Source organism: Anomaloglossus baeobatrachus, chromosome 1 (assembly GCF_048569485.1).
Source record: "Anomaloglossus baeobatrachus isolate aAnoBae1 chromosome 1, aAnoBae1.hap1, whole genome shotgun sequence".
Taxonomy (NCBI): domain Eukaryota; kingdom Metazoa; phylum Chordata; class Amphibia; order Anura; family Aromobatidae; genus Anomaloglossus; species Anomaloglossus baeobatrachus.
The window spans coordinates 227,220,186-227,241,475 of NC_134353.1; the positions used below are offsets into that span (position 1 = coordinate 227,220,186).

The 21,290-nt window shown below is 50.7% G+C and overlaps 1 protein-coding gene across 1 annotated transcript in view; it reads right to left on the reverse strand.

The window, feature by feature from the left end:
* Positions 1–9,630: 9,630 nt before the first annotated feature.
* Positions 9,631–21,290, reverse strand: part of NAA15 (N-alpha-acetyltransferase 15, NatA auxiliary subunit) — a 122,128-nt gene continuing 110,468 nt past the window's right edge. The window contains exon 20 of the mRNA XM_075348528.1: positions 9,631–9,953. Coding sequence (XP_075204643.1) covers positions 9,753–9,953 — 201 coding nt within the window. The 3' untranslated portion in view covers positions 9,631–9,752. The remainder of the gene's footprint in view (positions 9,954–21,290) is intronic.

Below are 21,290 nucleotides of genomic sequence, written 5' to 3' on the forward strand. Positions count from 1 at the left end.
GCCACTTGCGGCACTGATGTCCGTATGACAGAGTCCACCTGCGCAAGACCAGCTGAAATAGCTTGGAGTGCCCACACGGCTGCGAATGCTGGAGCATACGACGCGCCGATAGCTTCATAGACAGATTTCAACCAAAGGTCCATCTGCCTGTCAGTGGCATCCTTAAGTGAAGCTCCATCTTCCACTGCAACTATGGATCTAGCCGCAAGCCTGGAGATTGGGGGATCCACCTTTGGACACTGGGTCCAGCGTTTGACCACGTCAGGGGGAAAGGGATAACGTGTATCCTTAAGCCGTTTGGAGAAACGCTTGTCTGGATAAGCGTGGTGTTTCTGGACTGCTTCTCTGAAGTCAGAGTGGTCCAAAAAGGTACTCAATTTACGCTTGGGATACCTGAAATGGAATTTCTCCTGCTGTGAAGCTGCCTCCTCCGCCGGAGGGGCTGGGGGAGAAATATCCAACAGTCTATTGATGGAAGCTATGAGATCATTCACCATGGCGTCACCATCAGGAGCATCCAGATTGAGAGCGGTCTCAGGATCAGAATCCTGATCATCTACCTCTGCCTCATCATACAGAGAATCCTCTCGCTGAGACCCTGACCAGCGTGATGACGTCGAGGGTCTCTCCCAGCGAGCTCGCTTAGGCTGTCTGGGACTGTCGTCCGTGTCAGAGCCCTCAGCCTGGGATGCATGGTACCCCCTTGGAGCACGGATTAGTTCCAACTGAGGGGGACCGAGGAGCATTGAATCAACAGTGCCCATGGTCTGAGTGACCGGCCTGGACTGCAAAGTTTCTAGAATTTTAGTCATAGTCACAGACATCTTATCAGCAAAAACTGCAAACTCTGTCCCCGTCACCGGGACAGGGATCACAGGCGTCTCTCCCTGGGCCACTACTAGCAGAGACTCCGGCTGACGAAGTGGCACAGGGACCGAACATTGCACACAATGGGGGTCAGTGGAACCTGCCGGTAGATCAGCCCCACATGCGGTACAAGCAGCATATAAAGCCTGTGCCTTGGCACCCTTGCTTTTTGCGGATGACATGCTGTTGTCTCCTCAGAGCAATATAGGGGGTATAAGCCAAGAAGCGACCGTACAGTGCAAATATAGTACAAACAAAAGTACACAAAACAACACTGTGGCACTAGTGGGGCCAGCACTAATGTGCTGCTTACCGCCCGCTTAAAAGCGGGTGTGTGGTCGCCAGAATCCCCTGTCTGAGTCTCCCAGGCTATGTCCGTTCTCCAGTCAGACTGCATGCAGGAATGGCTGCCGGCGTCCTGTGAAGAGGGGCGGGCCGTGGGCGTGTTCAGACAAAGAGCGGGAACTGGCGTCCCACTGTGCCCAGTGAGAGGGCTGGAGTATGTAAATAAGACTCCAGCCCTCGGCGCTGATCATTGTACAGCGTCTCGCCCCTTCCCTGACTGGCAGGGTTGTGGGCGGGAACGAAACGGAACTAGGCCGCAAAAGCCGGGGACTCGATTTATAAGCGCTGCCGTCGTAAAAGCACGGTCAGCGCGAAGTCCCCGGCGCACCACAAGTCTCAGCCGCGCCGCAGTCTCCAGCAGCGGCCGGCGCGGCAGTTCCCCACACAAACTCACTCAGCTAAGCTGCAGTGAGTAAAGCCCAAGCGCGCAGCAACGCTGGAGTGTGTCTGTGCATAGACTGTACGGGGACACAGAGTACCTGAACGTTGCAGGGCCTTGTCCCTGACGATACTCAGCTCCATTCCAGCAGGATCTCCGGGTCTGTGGATGGAGCCCGGCCTCAGAGCCTGGAGGCCGGTAAGATCCCACTTCACCCAGAGCCCTTCATGGGGATGGGGAAGGAAAACAGCATGTGGGCCTCAGCCTCCGTACCCGCAATGGGTACCTCAACCTTAACAAACACCGCCGACAAAAGTGGGGTGAGAAGGGAGCATGCTGGGGGCCCTAGTTTGGGCCCTCTTTTCTTCCATCCGATATAGTCAGCAGCTACTGCTGACTAAACAGTGGAGCTATGCGTGGATGTCTGACCTCCTTCGCACAAAGCTTGAAAACTGAGCAGCCCGTGATCCCACGGGGGGTGTATAGCCAGAAGGGGAGGGGCCTTACACTTTTTAGTGTAATGCTTTGTGTGGCCTCCGGAGGCAGTAGCTATACACCCAATCGTCTGGGTCTCCCAATGGAGCGCCGAAGAAATACAAACTTGCACCCAACTTATGTTTTATTTCGACACTTCACCATTTAATACCTCTGCGTGGGAACTTTTTTGCTTAGATTCAGAATATGTGCTCATGGCCAAGCAACAAAGGCTCATAGCAGGAGAGGTGTAATAGATGGCACGGATGAATTGTGCCGGACAGGGTCAAGGTAGGTTTTCTAATTAATGATCCTCCGTAGGCAAAATAATAAATTATGCCTTAAAAATTATTGGTGTCAATTGATTATTTTTTTTCTATAGGATTACACTGTATTTATCATTCTATGATTCTATGAAAAGTAGCAAAATGACATCTGAGTAAAGTGAAATACTTAATAACACACTATTCACTGGTAGCTTCTTCTACTTACTCAAAAGATAGTAGAGTTGGGGATTTTGGGGATATTTCTGGGACCAAAATCTTCTGCTGGAGGCTATACTCTCATGTCATAATTAGACATGAGCGAACCATGGATGTTTTGGGACCCGGAGTTGACCTGAACTTGTTACCAGATCCCGAACCCCAAATAAGTCAATAGGGATCCGAACTAAAGGGCTCGTGTAACGAGTATTATGGAAGTCAATGATTTGGCAGTTTGGTTCTCTGCACAGGCAGCCAGTCATTAACGATACATTTCCGGGGAGAGAGGGCAGGGTTGATTTTTTTTTTTTTTTTGGGGGACACAGCATCCAGTGAGAGCCATTCAGAGAATGAGGATCACACTGGGCCAAGCACCGAACATAACGGAGCACCCTAGATCAGGGGTCTCAAACACGCGGCCCGCGGGCCGCATGCAGCCCTTCAGGTGGCTTCTTGCGGCCCGCTGGCCCGTGGACCCGGTAAAGATGGCAACCGGTGCAAGAGGCCGCAGCCTCCAGCTATCCATTTCAGTTTACAGTTTTGCCTTTGCCGGGCACAGTAAAGTTCTCGCTGCAGAACACAATAACAGCCGCCTGCCAATCAGAGGCAAGCACCTGCTCCATATGACCTCAGATGCTTACCTGTGATTGGCCAGTGGCTGTTGTGCAGTGAGAACTGCTCTGAGTGCTCTGCACGCGCCGGCAGAAAGTTCAGCAGTGACAGGCAGGAGCTGTGATCATTATCGGGTCCACATGCCTGCGTGCTGCTGAGCCGACGGAGGATAGGTGAGCAGAATGTTTTTGTGTGTTTCTGCCGCTCGCTGAGCCTGCACAGGGTGTGTGTGTGTGTCAGCTGAGGCTGCACAGGGTGTGGGTGTGTGTGTGTGTCAGCTGAGGCTGCACAGGGGGTGTGTGTGTGTGTGTGTGTGTGTGTGTGTGTTTCTGCTGCTGGCTGAGGCTGCACAGGGTGTGTGTGTGTGTGTGTGTGTGTGTGTGTGTCCCCCCACTGAGGCTGCACAGGGGGTGTGTGTGTGTGTGTTTCTGCTGCTGGCTGAGGCTGCACAGGGTGTGTGTGTTAGCTGAGGCTGCACAGGGTGTGTGTGCTGAGGCTGCACAGGGTGTGTGTGCTGAGGCTGCACAGGGTGTGTGTGTGTTGAGGATGCACAGGGTGTGTGTGTGTTGAGGCTGCACAGGGTGTGTGTGTGTTGAGGCTGCACAGGGTGTGTGTGTGTGTTGAGGCTGCACAGGGTTTGTGTGTGTCTGTTAGCTGACGCTGCACAGGGTGTGTGTGTCAGCTGAGGCTGCACAGGGTGTGTGTGTGTGTGTGTGTCAGCTGAGTCTGCACAGGGTGTGTGTGTTAGCTGAGGCTGCACAGGGTGTGTGTGTGTGTGTGTGTTAGCTGAGGCTGCACAGGGTTTGTGTGTTAGCTGAGGCTGCACAGGGTTTGTGTGTGTGTGTGTGTGTTAGCTGAGGCTGCACAGGGTTTGTGTGTGTGTGTGTGTGTGTGTGTTAGCTGAGGCTGCACAGGGTTTGTGTGTGTGTGTTAGCTGAGGCTGCACAGGGTTTGTGTGTGTGTGTGTGTGTGTGTTAGCTGAGGCTGCACAGGGTGTGTGTGTGTGTGTGTTAGCTGAGGCTGCACAGGGGTTGTGTGTGTGTGTGTGTGTGTGTGTGTTAGCTGAGGCTGCACAGGGTTTGTGTGTGTGTGTCTGTTAGCTGAGGCTGCACAGGGTGTGTGTGTGTGTCTGGTAGCTGAGGCTGCACAGGGTGTGTGTGTGTGTGTGTGTCTTAGCTGAGGCTGCACAGGGTGTGTGTGTGTGTGTGTGTGTGTGTGTGTGTTAGCTTGGGGCTGCACAGGGTGTGTGTGTAGCTGAGGCTGCACAGGGTGTGTGTGTGTGTCTGTTAGCTGAGGCTGCACAGGGTGTGTGTGTCTAACAGACACACACACACACACACACACACACCCTGTGCAGCCTCAGCTACACACACACCCTGTGCAGCCCCAAGCTAACACACACACACACACACCCTGTGCAGCCTCAGCTAAGACACACACACACCCTGTGCAGCCTCAGCTAACAGACACACACACACACACACACACACACACACACCCTGTGCAGCCTCAGCTACACACACACCCTGTGCAGCCTCAGCTAACAGACACACACACACACACACACACACACCCTGTGCAGCCTCAGCTGACACACACACTCACCCTGTGCAGCCTCAGCTGACAGACACACACACCCTGTGCAGCCTCAGCTGTCAGCTGAGGCTGCACAGGGTGAGTGTGTGTGTCAGCTGAGGCTGCACAGGGTGTGTGTGTGTGTGTCTGTTAGCTGAGGCTGCACAGGGTTTGTGTGTGTGTGTCTGTTAGCTGAGGCTGCACAGGGTGTGTGTGTGTCTGTTAGCTGAGGCTGCACAGGGTGTGTGTGTGTGTGTGTGTGTGTGTGTGTGTCTGTTAGCTGAGGCTGTACAGGGTTTGTGTGTGTCAGCTGAGTCTGCACAGGGTGTGTGTGTGTTAGCTGAGGCTGCACAGGGGTTGTGTGTGTGTGTGTGTGTGTGTGTGTTAGCTGAGGCTGCACAGGGTTTGTGTGTGTGTGTCTGTTAGCTGAGGCTGCACAGGGTGTGTGTGTGTGTCTGTTAGCTGAGTCTGCACAGGGTTTGTGTGTGTGTGTCAGCTGAGTCTGCACAGGGTGTGTGTGTGTGTGTGTGTTAGCTGAGGCTGCACAGGGTGTGTGTGTGTTAGCTGAGGCTGCACAGGGTTTGTGTGTGTGTGTCTGTTAGCTGAGGCTGCACAGGGTGTGTGTGTGTGTGTGTGTGTGTGTGTGTCTGGTAGCTGAGGCTGCACAGGGTGTGTGTGTGTGTCTGTTAGCTGAGGCTGCACAGGGTGTGTGTGTGTGTGTGTGTGTGTGTCTGTTAGCTGAGGCTGCACAGGGTTTGTGTGTGTGTGTCTGTTAGCTGAGGCTGCACAGGGTGTGTGTGTGTGTGTGTCTGGTAGCTGAGGCTGCACAGGGTTTGTGTGTGTGTGTCAGCTGAGTCTGCACAGGGTGTGTGTGTGTGTGTTAGCTGAGGCTGCACAGGGTGTGTGTGTGTGTCTGTTAGCTGAGGCTGCACAGGGTTTGTGTGTGTGTGTCAGCTGAGTCTGCACAGGGTGTGTGTGTGTGTGTTAGCTGAGGCTGCACAGGGTGTGTGTGTGTGTGTGTGTGTGTGTGTGTGTCTGTTAGCTGAGGCTGCACAGGGTTTGTGTGTGTGTGTCAGCTGAGTCTGCACAGGGTGTGTGTGTGTGTGTTAGCTGAGGCTGCACAGGGTGTGTGTGTGTGTTAGCTGAGGCTGCACAGGGTTTGTGTGTGTGTGTCTGTTAGCTGAGGCTGCACAGGGTGTGTGTGTGTGTGTCTGTTAGCTGAGGCTGCACAGGGTGTGTGTGTGTGTGTGTGTGTGTGTGTGTGTGTGTCTGGTAGCTGAGGCTGCACAGGGTGTGTGTGTGTCTTAGCTGAGGCTGCACAGGGTGTGTGTGTGTCTGTTAGCTGAGGCTGCACAGGGTTTGTGTGTGTGTGTGTGTCTGTTAGCTGAGGCTGCACAGGGTTTGTGTGTGTGTGTGTCAGCGGAGTCTGCACAGGGTGTGTGTGTGTGTTAGCTGAGGCTGCACAGGGTTTGTGTGTGTGTGTGTGTGTGTGTGTTAGCTGAGGCTGCACAGGGGGTGTGTGTGTGTTTGTGTGTTAGCTGAGGCTGCACAGGGTTTGTGTGTGTGTGTTAGCTGAGGCTGCACAGGGTTTGTGTGTGTGTGTGTGTGTGTGTGTTAGCTTGGGGCTGCACAGGGTGTGTGTGTGTGTGTGTAGCTGAGGCTGCACAGGGTGTGTGTGTGAGTGTGTGTGATTACTACAAGAAGACATGCATGGGGCACATTAATACAAGAAAGGGACCTGCATGAAGCACATTACTATAGGAAGGGGACCTGCATATGGGGCACATTACCACAAGAAGGGGACCTGCATGGGGGCACACTATTATAAGAAGGAGACCTGCATGGGGCACATTGCTACAAGGGGGCAAGGATGCGCACATTTTTACAGAATGGGGAACAGGATGGGGCACATTACTACAAGATGTTGGCCAAAATTACTATGCAGTGCTTATTGTAAATAAAACTGTATTACTTACAAAAAAAATGTGTGCGTTATATATATATATATATATTTTTTTTTTCTGTGTGCGGCCCATACACCCAGCTGAGTTTGAGACCCCTGCCCTAGATGCTCGATTGAGTACTTAGCATATGAACGGCACCTAAACACTGTTATTTTAAAAAAAATAAAAAAAAAACAAAACAGTGTTCGTGTTCAAGCCCCGGACATCCAGTGTTCGGTATGAACCCCCAACATTTGCTGTTCGGGTTCGCTCATCTCTAGCCATAATGAATTGTAATTGGATATCTTAGCAATTTGTCTTGTTGCACTCAAAAAACAAAGGGGTGTATTTTTCCTCCAGTCTGGAGTTTTGTATGGTAGTCTTGATGTGGGGTTCGCTGACGTAAGGTGCCAAATTAATTAAGAAATGTTCCAAGTCTTAGACAGCTCTAACTTACACCACTTTGTTTCGGGTCACTCTAAAGGCCACTTTACACGCAACGACATCGCTAACGAGAGGTCGGTTGGGGTCATGGAATTCGTGACGCACATCCAGCCTCGTTAGCGACGTCGTTGCGTGTGAAACGCACGAACGACCGTTAACGATTAAAATTACTTACCTTATCGTTGACATGTCGTTCTAATCCCAATTATCGTTGCTGTTGCAGGACGTTCGTCATTCCTGCGGCAGCACACATCGCTATGTGTGACACCGCAGGAACGAGGAAAATCACCGTACCTACAGCCGCCGGCAATGAGGAAGGAGGTGGGCGGGATGTTCCGCCTGATCAGCTCCGCCCCTCCGCCTCTATTGGGTGCCTACTTAGTGATGTCGCTGTGACGCCGCACGAACCGCCCACCTAAAAAGGAGGCGGTTCGCCGGCCACAGCGACGTCGCCAGGCAGGTAAGTATGTGTGACCGTTCCCTAGCGATGTGCGCCACGGGCAGCAATTTGCCAGTGACGCACAACTGACGGGGGCAGGTGCTTTCACTAGCGACATTGCTAGCCATATCGCTGTGTGTAAAGTGCCCTTTAGTCATGTCCACTTCTCAAGTACTTGGTGAGCAGCCATAAAAAAAGCCAAAATTTGCTAATTTCTGTTCAGTACATAGTTGTGTACAGAATTCTGTAACATTTACAACATGTTTTATGGCTCAAACTCATTAAGGTTCCAAAGTTGGATCTGCTCAAGCTGTCCATGTAGCACTGAGAAAGATCTCTGGTAAACATCTGCAGGGTTCAGGATCTCATCCTGCCAACCTACCAGATTCACTATTGTGTTGGCCAGGGGAAGATGATATCCAGTGACTACAGTGTTCCTTTAAAGTCAGTCCTATGTTGCATTGTGACAGCTACATCAACAATTCAATGTAATGACTGGGCAAAAAGCAGCATGAATCTGAGCCACTTGATCTTTGGGAGGAAGTACACAAATAGACGAGCAGTGCCGAAAACCAAAAGGAGTGGGCAACCATGAGTTCTGCCATGTGTACAACTGTTAAGGTTTACAATATGTGTGTTTGATATGAAATCAGGCAATGTGGACACCACTATATGGTGCAGGGTCTCAACTCTTGAGCTACTAAGCTCACAGTATACATGGTCTACATAAGTAATTTTAAGATTGTACGAGGTAACAAAATGCAGCCTGAAGAATGAGGAAATAGAAATATCCTGTTGACCATTCCTGTATCAGATGTATGGAGAATAGCATGCCTTACAGCTCCATAGTTCCAGCCAGAACCCTAATTGTCCAGAGCTCCATCACCCATTGGTTCAACTCGTCAATCGTCTTTCAAAAGGTTTTATTGCATTATATTTGGTACCTTATGTTTGACAACAAAAAGGAAATGACATAAGTATCTGCAGAGAGAAGAAGCTGGTCTGCTATTGGAAGAAGGGAGTTCAGTATCTGTGGCTCCATTACAAAGCATAGAGCCTCGCCGATAACTGAGCAAGAAAGTCATATTAGAAAGAAAGGGCTTCAAGTATAACAAACCTGCCAATGTGGAAAAAAATCCAGAGGTATCGAAACTGCAGTTACTGTGTTTAATCTGCATGACATGAGCAAGGCCTGCTGAGGTTTGTATCTCGAAGACCACCAGGCCCAATGGCAATTCACTCTCCACCAGGCCATGTGACAGACGAGGCAGAGTCCTGGACAGCTCGCTCGGTGTCACATCATTTCATTTGGTACTTGCAATACAGTTCTGACATGTTTTGGCAAAAGAAAACAAAACAAAAAAGTTACAAATTGTTGGTCTGGGCCTTGATTTTTTTTTTTTATCTCAAACAGTAAAGATCAAAACTCAAGTTTCTCTTGCAAATAGGTTATTCTAAAATTTCCAAAATAAAAAGCAAAAAAAAAAAAAACCCACATCTCGTGTAAGCACAAATTAAGCATCCAGAGAGTCACCATATTGTACTTTGCTGAACGTCCTTCGGCTCTCCATATACTCGTTTTATGCTATGCCGTACGCAGATCGCACTTTCTTTCTGTGGATCGGCACACTGCGTTTTGTGTGGAGTATTTCAGATAACCTGGGAAGCCCAGAGAATCTTTTGTGCCAATAATAAAAAAGGAAAAATCCAGTGCTAAAACAGCAGCCTGACCCTGTGCAACGCCCGAGGCGTCTGCAGAGCTCACGTCATCCTGCAGGCCCCTCTGACGTTATTGGGAGCGTGCTGTCCAAGATCAGTAATCTCTTAATAAAAAGGGGGTTGGGGTAATATTTCTGCCACACACCTGCTCTGACCACTGTAACATTCGCTTATTTTGCCCATAAATTAGTTTAAAAACAGCGTTTGTTTCATATTTTATTCCCTCTTCAAATTTTAGCAGCAAAAGGTTAATTTTAGCGACTCTCCACCCATATCCTGTCATACATTGTATGGTTTTCTGCCGCAGGATATAGAACATATATAAAAAAAAAAATAAAAAGTAAAACAATCTTTAAAGGCAACAACTCTTTTACTCCTTTCAATCTCCACATAAGTTACAGAGCAATACAGCAGGTGCGTGACAAAAATATTAGATTGTTGATATGGTCCAATGTCTGTTCGATATCAGCTGTTCACATTTCGTTAGCCAGTTCTTCTGGTTCAGCAGAACTATCTCCATTAATTGTGATACTCATGTCGTCTTCGTATCCAGGCGGCATGAACGCTAAAGCATAAGGGTACAGCTTGTGGCAGCTCACTCGGTACAACTCGGCAGCTTCTTTGTTTTCTCCTAAGTTGCCATCATGCAAGGCTTCTAGCACCTCAGTAGACGTCTGCAAAATACAGTAAACGAAAATGATGAATCACGGCAATGTAAAGGCTATAAAACGGTGATTGAACTCAAGTGGTTTCACCCTGCCATAGCCAGAGATTCAGAGTGACATGATCCTCCTAGGGTTTGTGATGTGTGGACTTGCCATCGATCTCCAGACCCAAACTCTACACCCTCATATATATCTTGGAGGCTATTGAGTGTTTTTCTGGAGTCAATGGTGGCTGCCTTTATTTTGCTGGTGCCCGAGCATGACACTTAAATATCACAAATATGGCAGCCACAGGCCATGAAAGACTAACATTAGCTGCAGACACTATCCCATATGAGCTTGAAGCTGCCTTAGCTATTAACGATGCTTTCCCGCTGGGCTGCACAGTCCAGAGCTATGGGGCAATCTAGGTGCCATTTTATTGTAGCTCAGAGCTGTGTGCTAAGCTACAATTACCGGTACTTGCAGTGTTCAGCAATGTCAGGAGGTTTTGGCAATAGCAGTGACAAGAGGTATGAACACCAGAGCAGGAGCGGTGACAAGTCAGGCAGCTTGGTATTGTACTACTAGTGTCACGCTCATCCCAGTTCTCACAGTCATTGCCACGGCTGCATTGTTCAGTGCACAGCAGTGAAATCATCATGTTGGTGTGCTCTGAACACTGACTGAGCTCTGTTATGTCAGCGTATAGCCTCATTCAGATGTCTGTGATGCATGGTTGTCTGAATGAGGCTTTACTGCTGCCTCTGCAAAGTGCATCAAAAGAGATGACAGTCACTGACTAATCTACTCTACACATTCAACTTCAATGTCCAGAGCCAAGAAACCAGTGACAAAATTTGATATATACATATATATACATACATACATACATACATACATACATTATATATATATATATATATATATATATATATATATATATATATATATATATATATATATATATATATATATATAATCTCATTCAAGGAAACATTTCAAGTCCCCCCCGAGAGACTAACCAGAAAAAAAAAAGAAAAGAAAAAGACAATCAAATTTGAAATCCGCTCTCTTCTTCCCCATTAAAAGTAAAAAAAAAAACCAAACCACATGGTTGCTATCGCCATATTCGTAAACTTCTGATCTAGCAAAATATAATAATTAACTAAAAAGTAACTGCCATAAACAGAAAAGTAATAAAAATGCCAAAATTGCATTTTTTTTTCAGCCACCCTACCTCTCAAAAGACAAAAAGTAGAACATGCAATAAAATGCAATGAAAGTATATGTCCCAAATTTTATCAATAAAACATCAGCTCACCACCCGGCAAAAAAAGTTCTAACATCTCCATTGATGGAAAAATATAAAAGTATAACAGTGTTACAAACACTTATTATTTTTTTTAAACGTCTCAATTGTTTTCTCAACATTAAAAGGCAACCTAACAGTGGATGCATGCAGACACTGGCTGTATGATGTCTGACTCAAAAGTTGCAGTGTTTCAGAGAAAGATAGACTTTAAATTTGGACAGGGTCAAAGCTTACAGAAGACTAGTCGATTAGGAGAGTCCTGACTCCCTGGTGGCTTCTTACTGCTCAGAGCCAGTGACTGACAGGTGTATCTATACACACAAGTAGGACGAGACCCATCACTCAAAGAAGTGGGCAACGAGAAGCCATGGGGGATCGGCCTTTTCAACTAGTTACTAGTGATGAGTGACCACTACCATGCTCGAATGCTCAATACTCAAAATGAGCAGGTTGGATGTTTGAACAGGTTTGACTCAAGACAATAGGGCACCTCAAGCATTTTTCTGGAAGATCTTCCGCATTTTCAATTAGTCACCTGTGCGGCTTTGACCCCGTTAAAATTATTAAAGGATCTCTGTTGGCACAGAATGACTGTTTAAACCAAGAACAGGCACTTGGTACAGCATGGTGTAGCCAAAAAACTAATTTAAAGTGCACCTTCCCACCTGCTTGTCTTCCCTCTATTGTCCCCTTCCCTCTTCTTTGACTGACAGCTGTGGCTTCATATAGCAAGAGAAGGGTGGAGATAGAGAGAAAACAATCTCAAACAATTCTCTGTCTGTATAAGCCTGAGCTGTCAATCAAAGACTAAGGGAGATAAGGGAAAACAAGCAGGTGGGAAGGTGCACTTAAATGTTTGGCCACGCCATGATGCACGAGGGCCTGTGCTTGGTTTGGCCAGTCATTCTGTGCTGCAGAGTCCCTTTAAAGTATGTTTTCAGAGTTAAACATAAATGGTTGACATCATAGAGCCAGTATCTGATGCATAGTGCTTGTGGATCAGTTGGCATGAATCAGCTGTCAGGTTCCCTTTAAATAAAAAAATAAAAACGGATTTGTGTGTACTCACCGTAAAATCGTTTTCTCTTAGCCATCATTGGGGGACACAGGACCATGGGTGTTATGCTGCCTATCCATAGGAGGACACTAAGTAGATGCAAAAGCATAGCTCCTTCTCTGCAGTATACACCCCCTGGCCGGGCCAGGCAACCTCAGTTTTAGTACACAAGCAGTAGGAGAAAAAGCCAGTAAAAACTTCTCAACAGAGGAACATGAGAAAAAAAAAAGAGTCATAACCAAATAAGGTATTGAGAGAACCAAGGCCCAACAGGGCAACAGGGTGGGTGCTGTGTCCCCCAATGATGGCTAAGAGAAAACGATTTTACGGTGAGTACACAAAGAAGGGAATTTTGTTTACTTACCGTAAATTCCTTTTCTTCTAGCTCCTATTGGGAGACCCAGACAATTGGGTGTATAGCTTCTGCCTCCGGAGGCCACACAAAGTATTACACTTTAAAAGTGTAACCCCTCCCCTCTGCCTATACACCCTCCCGTGCATCACGGGCTCCTCAGTTTTGGTGCAAAAGCAGGAAGGAGGAAAAACTTATAAATTGGTCTAAGGTAAATTCAATCCGAAGGATGTTCGGAGAACTGAACCATGAACCAAAAGAACAATTCAACATGAACAACATGTGTACACAAAAGAACAACCAGCCCGAAGGGCACAGGGGCGGGTGCTGGGTCTCCCAATAGGAGCTAGAAGAAAAGGAATTTACGGTAAGTAAACAAAATTCCCTTCTTCTTTGTCGCTCCATTGGGAGACCCAGACAATTGGGACGTCCAAAAGCAGTCCCTGGGTGGGTAAAAGAATACCTCGATAAAAAGAGCCGAAACGGCCCCCTCTTACAGGTGGGCAACCACCGCCTGAAGGACTCGCCTACCTAAACTGGCGTCTGCCGAAGCATAAGTATGCACCTGATAGTGTTTCGTGAAAGTGTGCAGACTAGACCAGGCAGCTGCCTGACACACCTGCTGAGCCGTAGCCCGGTGCCGCAATGCCCAGGACGCACCCACGGTTCTGGTAGAATGGGCTTTTAGCCCTGAAGGAAGCGGAAGCCCAGAAGAACGGTAGGCTTCAAGAATCGGTTCCTTGATCCACCGAGCCAAGGTTGACTTGGAAGCCTGTGAACTCTTACGCTGGCCAGCGACAAGGACAAAGAGCGCATCTGAACGACGCAGGGGCGCCGTGCGAGACACGTAGAACCGGAGTGCTCTCACCAGATCCAAAGAGTGCAAATCCTTTTCACATTGGTGAATTGGATTAGGGCAAAATGAAGGAAAGGTGATATCCTGATTGAGATGAAAAGGGGATACCACCTTAGGGAGAAATTTCGGGACAGGACGCAGAACCATCTTATCCTGGTGAAAAACCAGGAAGGGGGCTTTGCATGACCGCGCTGCAAGCTCCGACACTCTTCGGAGTGATGTAATCCTGAAGACGCTAGGAGCCAGGACTCAATGGCCCCACAGTCAGGTTGAGGGCCACAGAATTCAGATGGAAAAATGGCCCTTGTGACAGCAAGTCTGGGCGGTCTGGAAGCGCCCACGGTTGACCCACCGTGAGATGCCACAGATCCGGGTACCACGATCGCCTCGGCCAATCTGGAGCGACGAGAATGGCGTGACGACAGTCGGACCTGATCTTGCGTAACACTCTGGGCAGCATCGCCAGAGGAGGAAATACATAGGGCAGTCGAAACTGCGACCAATCCTGAACTAATGCGTCCGCCGCCAGAGCCCTGTGATCCTGAGACCGTGCCATGAAGGCCGGGACCTTGTTGTTGTGTCGTGACGCCATGAGATCGACGTCCGGCGTTCCCCAGTGGCGACAGATCTCTCGAAACACGTCTGGGTGCAGAGACCATTCCCCCACGTCCATGCCCTGACGACTGAGAAAATCTGCTTCCCAGTTTTCTACGCCCGGGATGTAAACTGCGGAGATCGTGGAGGCTGTGGCTTCCACCCACTGCAGAATCCGCCTGACTTCCTGGAAGGCCTGACGACTGCGCGTGCCGCCCTGATGGTTGATGTATGCGACGGCAGTGGCGTTGTCCGACTGTATACTGATCTGTCTGCCCTCCAGCCACTGATGGAAGGCCAATAGGGCTAGATACACTGCCCTTATCTCCAGAACATTGATCTGAAGGGAGGACTCTACCGGAGTCCAGGTTCCCTGAGCCCTGTGGTGGAGGAAAACCGCTCCCCACCCTGACAGGCTCGCGTCCGTGGTGACCACAGCCCAGGTTGGGGGTAGGAAGGATCTTCCTTGCGATAGAGAATTGGGAAGGAGCCACCACTGAAGAGACGTCTTGGTTGCAAGGGACAGAGAGACGTTCCTGTCGAGGGAAGTCGACCTCCTGTCCCATTTGCGGAGAATGTCCCATTGGAGTGGCCGCAGATGGAATTGCGCGAACGGCACTGCCTCCATCGCTGCCACCATCTTCCCCAGGAAGTGCATGAGGCGCCTCAAGGGGTATGACTGACTCCGAAGAAGAGATTGCACCCCTGCCTGCAGGGAAATCTGTTTGTCCAGCGGTAGCTTGACTACCGCTGACTGTGTATGAAACTCCATCCCGAGGTAAGTCAGTGATTGGGTCGGTGTCAACTGGGATTTTGGGAAGTTGATTATCCACCCGAACTGCTGGAGAGTCGCCAGAGCGACTGTAAGGCTGTGTTGACACGCCACCCGAGAAGGTGCCCTGACTAGGAGATAGTCTAAGTAGGGAATCACCGAGTGGCCCTGAGAGTGTAGGACCGCCACAACGGATGCCATGACTTTGGTGAACACCCGTGGGGCTGTCGCCAGGCCGAAAGGCAATGCCACGAACTGAAGGTGTACGTCCCCGATGGCGAAACGCAAGAAGCGTTGATGTTCGGGTGCGATCGGCACATGGAGATAAGCATCCTTGATGTCGATCGATGCTAGGAAGTCTCCTTGTGACATCGAGGCGATGACCGAGCGGAGAGATTCCATCCGAAACCGTCTGGTGCTCACATGTCTGTTGAGCAGTTTGAGGTCCAGAACGGGACGGAATGATCCGTCCTTCTTTGGCACCACGAACAAGTTGGAGTAAAAGCCGCGACCATGTTCCTGAGGGGGAACAGGGATCACAACTCCCTCTGTCTTCAGAGTGACCACTGCCTGAAAAAGTGCGTCGGCCCGAGCGGGGGGCGGAGAAGTTCTGAAGAAACGAGTCTGAGGACGAGAGCTGAACTCTATCCTGTAACCGTGAGACAGAATGTCTCTCACCCATCGGTCTTGAACATGTGGCCACCAGGCGTCGCAAAAGCGGGAGAGCCTGCCACCGACCGAGGATGCGGTTCGGGGATGCCGAGAGTCATGAGGAGGCCGCCTTGGAGGCAGCGCCTCCGGCGGCCTTTTGGGGGCGTGACTTAGACCGCCACGCATAGGAGTTCCTCTGGCCTTTCTCCGGCCTGCTGGACGAAGCGGATTGGGACTTGGCGGAGGGACGAAAGGACCGAAACCTCGATTGAATTTTCCGTTGCTGAGGTCTCTTAGGTTTGGACTGGGGTAAGGAGGAGTCCTTTCCCTTGGATTCCTTAATAATCTCATCCAATCGGTCGCCAAACAATCGGTCGCCAGAAAACGGCAAACCGGTTAAGAACCTCTTGGAGGCCGAGTCTGCCTTCCATTCGCGCAGCCACATGGCCCTGCGGACTGCCACAGAATTAGCGGATGCCACCGCTGTACGGCTAGCAGAATCTAGGACTGCGTTCATGGCGTAAGAAGAAAAAGCTGACGCCTGAGAGGTCAAAGACGCAACCTGCGGAGCAGAATTACGTGTAACCGCATTAATCTCAGCCAGACAAGCTGAGATAGCTTGTAGTGCCTACACGGCTGCAAAGGCCGGGGCAAAAGACGCGCCCGTGGCTTCATAGATGGATTTCACCAGGAGCTCTATCTGCCTGTCAGTGGCATCCTTTAGCGATGAGCCATCTGCCACCGATACCACAGATCTAGCCGCCAATCTAGAGACTGGAGGTTCCACCTTGGGACACTGAGCCCAACCCTTAACTACGTCAGAGGGGAAGGGGTAACGTGTGTCAGTGAGGCGCTTAGTAAAGCGCTTGTCCGGAACCGCTCTGGGCTTCTGGACAGCATCTCTGAAGTTAGAGTGATCGAAAAACGCACTCCGTATACGTTTGGGGAACCGAAACTGGTGTTTCTCCTGCTGAGAAGCCGACTCCTCTACAGGTGGAGGCGGGGGAGACAGATCTAACACCTGGTTGATGGACGAGATAAGATCATTTACTAAGGCGTCCCCCTCAGGTGTATCAAGATTGAGGGCAACGTCAGGTTCAGAGCCCTGAGCTGCGACGTCCGCCTCGTCCTCCAGAGAGTCCTCGAGCTGGGAACCCGAGCAGCGTGAAGAAGTCGGGGAAGATTCCCAGCGGGCCCGCTTAGTCGGTCTGGGACTGAGGTCCGGGCAGGAGTCCTCCGCGTGGGACCTAGGGCCCAACCTGGGAGCGCGCTGCGGCGCGGACCGAGAGGGGCCTGGAGGCGACGAGCTAACGGGGACCGGGGCCTGTGTAAGGACCGGTCTGGACTGCAAAGCTTCTAGCAGCTTGGCAGACCATTTGTCCATAGACTGAGCCATGGATTGTGAGAGTGACTCAGAGAGTTTCTCAGCAAACGCAGCAAACTCTGTCCCTGCCGCCTGGACAGGGGGAGCAGGGGGGTCTACATGAGCCGAGGGGCCCACTAGTGACCGAGGCTCCGGCTGAGCAAGCGAAACAGGGGTCGAGCATTGCTCACAGTGAGGGTAGGTGGAACCCGCAGGTAACATAGCCGCACAAGAGGTACAGGTCGCAAAAAAACCCTGTGCCTTAGCACCTTTGCTCCTTGTGGACGACATGCTGTTGTCTCCTAGGAGAGTGATCACTGAGGGCATATGGGAAGGGGTATACAGCCCGACCGAACAGAAATATGTATATAAATACGTATCTATTCCGGCACCCTGGGGGGGACCAGCACCGGGTGACCGGTGTGGCTGACCGACCGCTAAAAAGCGGAGTGTGTGTCCTTCAGATTCCCTGCCTTAGGTCTCCCAGAGCTGCAGAGCTCTTCTCTGATAATCCTCCACCGGCAGAATGCCAAAAAACATGGCTGCCGGAGCTCTCAGGGGAGGAGTGGAGCCGTGGGCGGTGCTAGAAAAGTGCGGGAATCTGGGGTCCCCACAGTGATCAGTGAGGGGGGAGGAAACATACAGGATGCTCCGGCCCTCACAGCCGAGGTCAGGCCGGCCGTCCCGCCCTTACCCCTGACAGGCAGGCCCGGGGGCGGGATTTTTGCTACTAGGCCGCGATGAAGCCGGGGACTAAATTTAAGACCGCGGCCGACAAGCAGGCGCAGTCGGCGCGGAAGTCCGCCGGTCTTCACAAATCAGCAGCTGCTGCAGCGTCCGGGAAGAAGGCGCTCCATGCACAATCCCCATGGGGACACAGAGTACCTTATAGATGCAGGGCCCGGTCCCTGAGGATGAATAGACTCCTGTCCAGCAGATTCCCACAGGGGCTGCGGAGGGAGCCCGGTCCCAGTGAATGGATGACCGGTCAGGATCCCACTTCTCCCAGAGCCACTAAGGGATGGTGAAGGAAAACGGCATGAGGCTCCGGCCTTTGTACCCGCAATGGGTACCTCAACCTTAACAGCACCGCCGACATAGTGGGGTGAGAAGGGAACATGCCGGGGGCCCCGTGGGGGCCCTCTTTTCTTCCAACCGACATAACTAAGTTGAGAATGCATGAGTGGATGTGTGCCTCCTTCCACACAAAGCATAAAAACTGAGGAGCCCGTGATGCACGGGAGGGTGTATAGGCAGAGGGGAGGGGTTACACTTTTAAAGTGTAATACTTTGTGTGGCCTCCGGAGGCAGAAGCTATACACCCAATTGTCTGGGTCTCCCAATGGAGCGACAAAGAAAATCCGTTTTTCTCTGACGCCTCATTGGGGGACACATGACCATGGGACGTCCTAAAGCAGTCCATGGGTGGGAAAAATAAAAACAAGACAACGCAACCCAAGGACTAGGAACCAGTCCCAGACAGCCTGGAGCACCTACTGAGAGAAGGTGCTCTACTGCCGTTTGCAGAATTGTCCTACCCAGATTTGCCTCAGCTGAAACCTGGGTATGGACTCTGTAATGCTTTGAAAACGTATGTAGGCTATAGACCAGGTCGCAGCTGATATAGAAGGGTTAATAGTTTCTCTATTTCTTTATTAAAGATATTTTATTGTTATTAGTAAGTATAGCTGATGGTAGTTCATAGTCATGGAGCCTACGGAATAAGAGACAGGCTCAAGGATTATTATTGTCTCTAAATGTTCTTCTTATCTTCTTCTTATCTCATATGCATGACTCTACATTTTTGTTTTGCTAAAACTTAAAGGTCATATGAGCAACTTGTGAAGTCCAGCTAGAAGCTTTTTTTGCAATATCACATTGATCTGTAAATGTTATAAATAAACTGTACTTTGGTTAAATAAACAGAAAAATTGATCATGCCCACATGAATGCAGGTCTTTTTCTCCGAGCGCTCGATCTTGATTAGGTCTGAAGAGGCCTAATTCAGAGGACCTCACTGGTGATCCCATAAGCTGACTTGTGACAAAACAGAACAGCTACAACACAGCCTTACACACCTGTTCCACTGAAGCCTGATGCCGAATGGCCCACGAAGCGCCAACTGCTCGCGTGGAATGAGCCCGCAGCCCACTAGTAATGGGCTTGAGTTGCAAGCGGTAGACTTCCTGGATCGCAGAGCGAATCCAGCGAGCCAGAGTCGCCTTTAAAGCTGCCTGTCCCTTCTTAGGCCCCTCAGGAATGACGAACAAAGAGTCCGTTTTCCTAAAGGGGGCTGTCCTGGATATGTAATATCTGAGAGCTCTGACGAGGTCTAACGAATGCAGAGACCTTTCCACCTTATGAACTGGGTGTGGACAAAAGGAAGGCAGAACAATGTCCTCGTTCAAATGAAACGGGGTAGGAACCTTTGGAAGAAAATCCGGAAGGGGGCGCAGAACCACCTTGTCCTGGTGAAAAATCAGAAAAGGCTCGCGGCAAGAGAGTGCTGCTAGCTCCGAAACCCGTCTGATGGACGTAATTGCCACCAAGAACGTCACCTTCCAGGACAGAAGAGCAAGGGAGGATTCCTTGAGAGGCTCAAAGGGGGACCTCTGGAGACCGTCCAGAACGAGATTGAGGTCCCATGGGTCCAGCGGCTGTTTGTACGGGGGAACTAGTTGGGAAACGCCCTGGAGGAAGGTCTTGACTTGCGGTTTTTGAGCCAGGCGGCATTGGTAGAAGATTGAGAGCGCTGAGACCTGCCCTTTAAGGGAACTGAGAGCCAACTCCGCTTGCAAGCCAGACTGTAGAAAGTCGAGAATTCTGGGGATGGCCAGAGGCATAGGCTGAACGTTAGTTTCCCTGCACCATGAAAGGAAGATTTTCCACTTACGGTGGTAAATGCGGGATGAAGAAGGCTTTCGGGCGCTGATCATGGTGGAAATAACCGTGGGGGAGAATCCCGCTCTTGTTAGTACCCAGGTCTCAATGGCCATGCCGTCAGCTTCAGGGCTCTGGAGTTCTGATGGGAAATGGGCCCTTGGGTCAGCAAGTCTGGGATGTCTGGAAGGCGCCACGGTGCGTCTGTGAGTATTTGTACTAATTCGGCGTACCAGGCGCGCCTGGGCCAGTCCGGTGCTATCAGTATCACCGGGACTCCCTCTGCCTTGATCTTCCTGATTACCCGCGACAGCAGGGGTAGAGGTGGAAATATGTAAGGCAGGCGGAAGTGGTGCCAGGAGCAGACTAGAGCATCCGCGCCGATTGACTGCGGGTCGCGTGACCTGGCTAAGAACGCGGGTATTCAATTTTGAGGCCTTTAAGTCCACGTCTGGTGTGCCCCAGCGAGTGCAGATGTGTAGAAACACATCTGGGTGGAGAGACCATTCTCCAGCGGCCAGGCCTTGGCGACTTAGAAAGTCTGCTGCCCAGTTCTCTACCCCCGGTATGTGTACCGCTGATATCACTGATCCCGACGATTCAGCCCAGCTGAGGATCTTGTGGGCCTCGAGATAAGCCGCTTTGCTGCGGGTGCCCCCCTGCTGATTGATATAGGCTACAGCTGTCGCATTGTCCGATTGGACTCGAATCTGACGACCCACTAGCAGAGGGCAGAACTCTCTGAGCGCGAGGAAGATCGCGCGGAGTTCCAGGATGTTTATGGGTAGGAAAGACTCCTGGGGCGTCCAATGTCCTTGAGCAGTGTGGTGCCGGTACACTGCTCCCCAGCCTAGGAGGCTGGCGTCCGTGGTCAGGACCAGCCAGTTCACTGGGAGAAAAGATCTCCCCTTCGATAGGGATGATGACCGAAGCCACCAGCGGAGTGCGTACCTGACTGAAGGCGTCAGGTGAAGATGTCTGTCCAGGGAGAAGGGGCTCTTGTCACAGGCTGCTAGAAGGGCTAGCTGCAGTGGGCGGAGGTGCAGTTGAGCAAAGGGTACTGCTTCCATAGCTGCCACCATCCTGCCGAGCACTTTCATGCAGAATCGAATGGAGCGAGACGGAGGACGTAGAAGGCAGCGTGCCGCTCGTTGAAGAGCGATCGCCTTGTCCTGAGGGAGAAGGATCAAGCCCCGACGGGTGTCCAGGGACATGCCCAGGAAGGTGATGGATCGTGATGGGATCGGGGATGATTTGTCCAGATTCACTAGCCACCCTAAGCGGGATAGGGTGTCCACAGTGATCTGTACGCTGGTTGAGCAGTCGCGGAAGGAGGGGGCCTTGATGAGGAGGTCATCCAAGTAAGGGAGAACGACGCTCATGGCGGCCGCCATGACTTTGGTGAAGACCCTTGGTGCGGTGGCAAGGCCGAAGGGTAGAGCTACGAATTGAAAGTGGGAGTCCTGAATTGCGAAGCGGAGGAACTTTTGGTGATCTGGTGCGATGGGTATGTGCAGGTACGCGTCC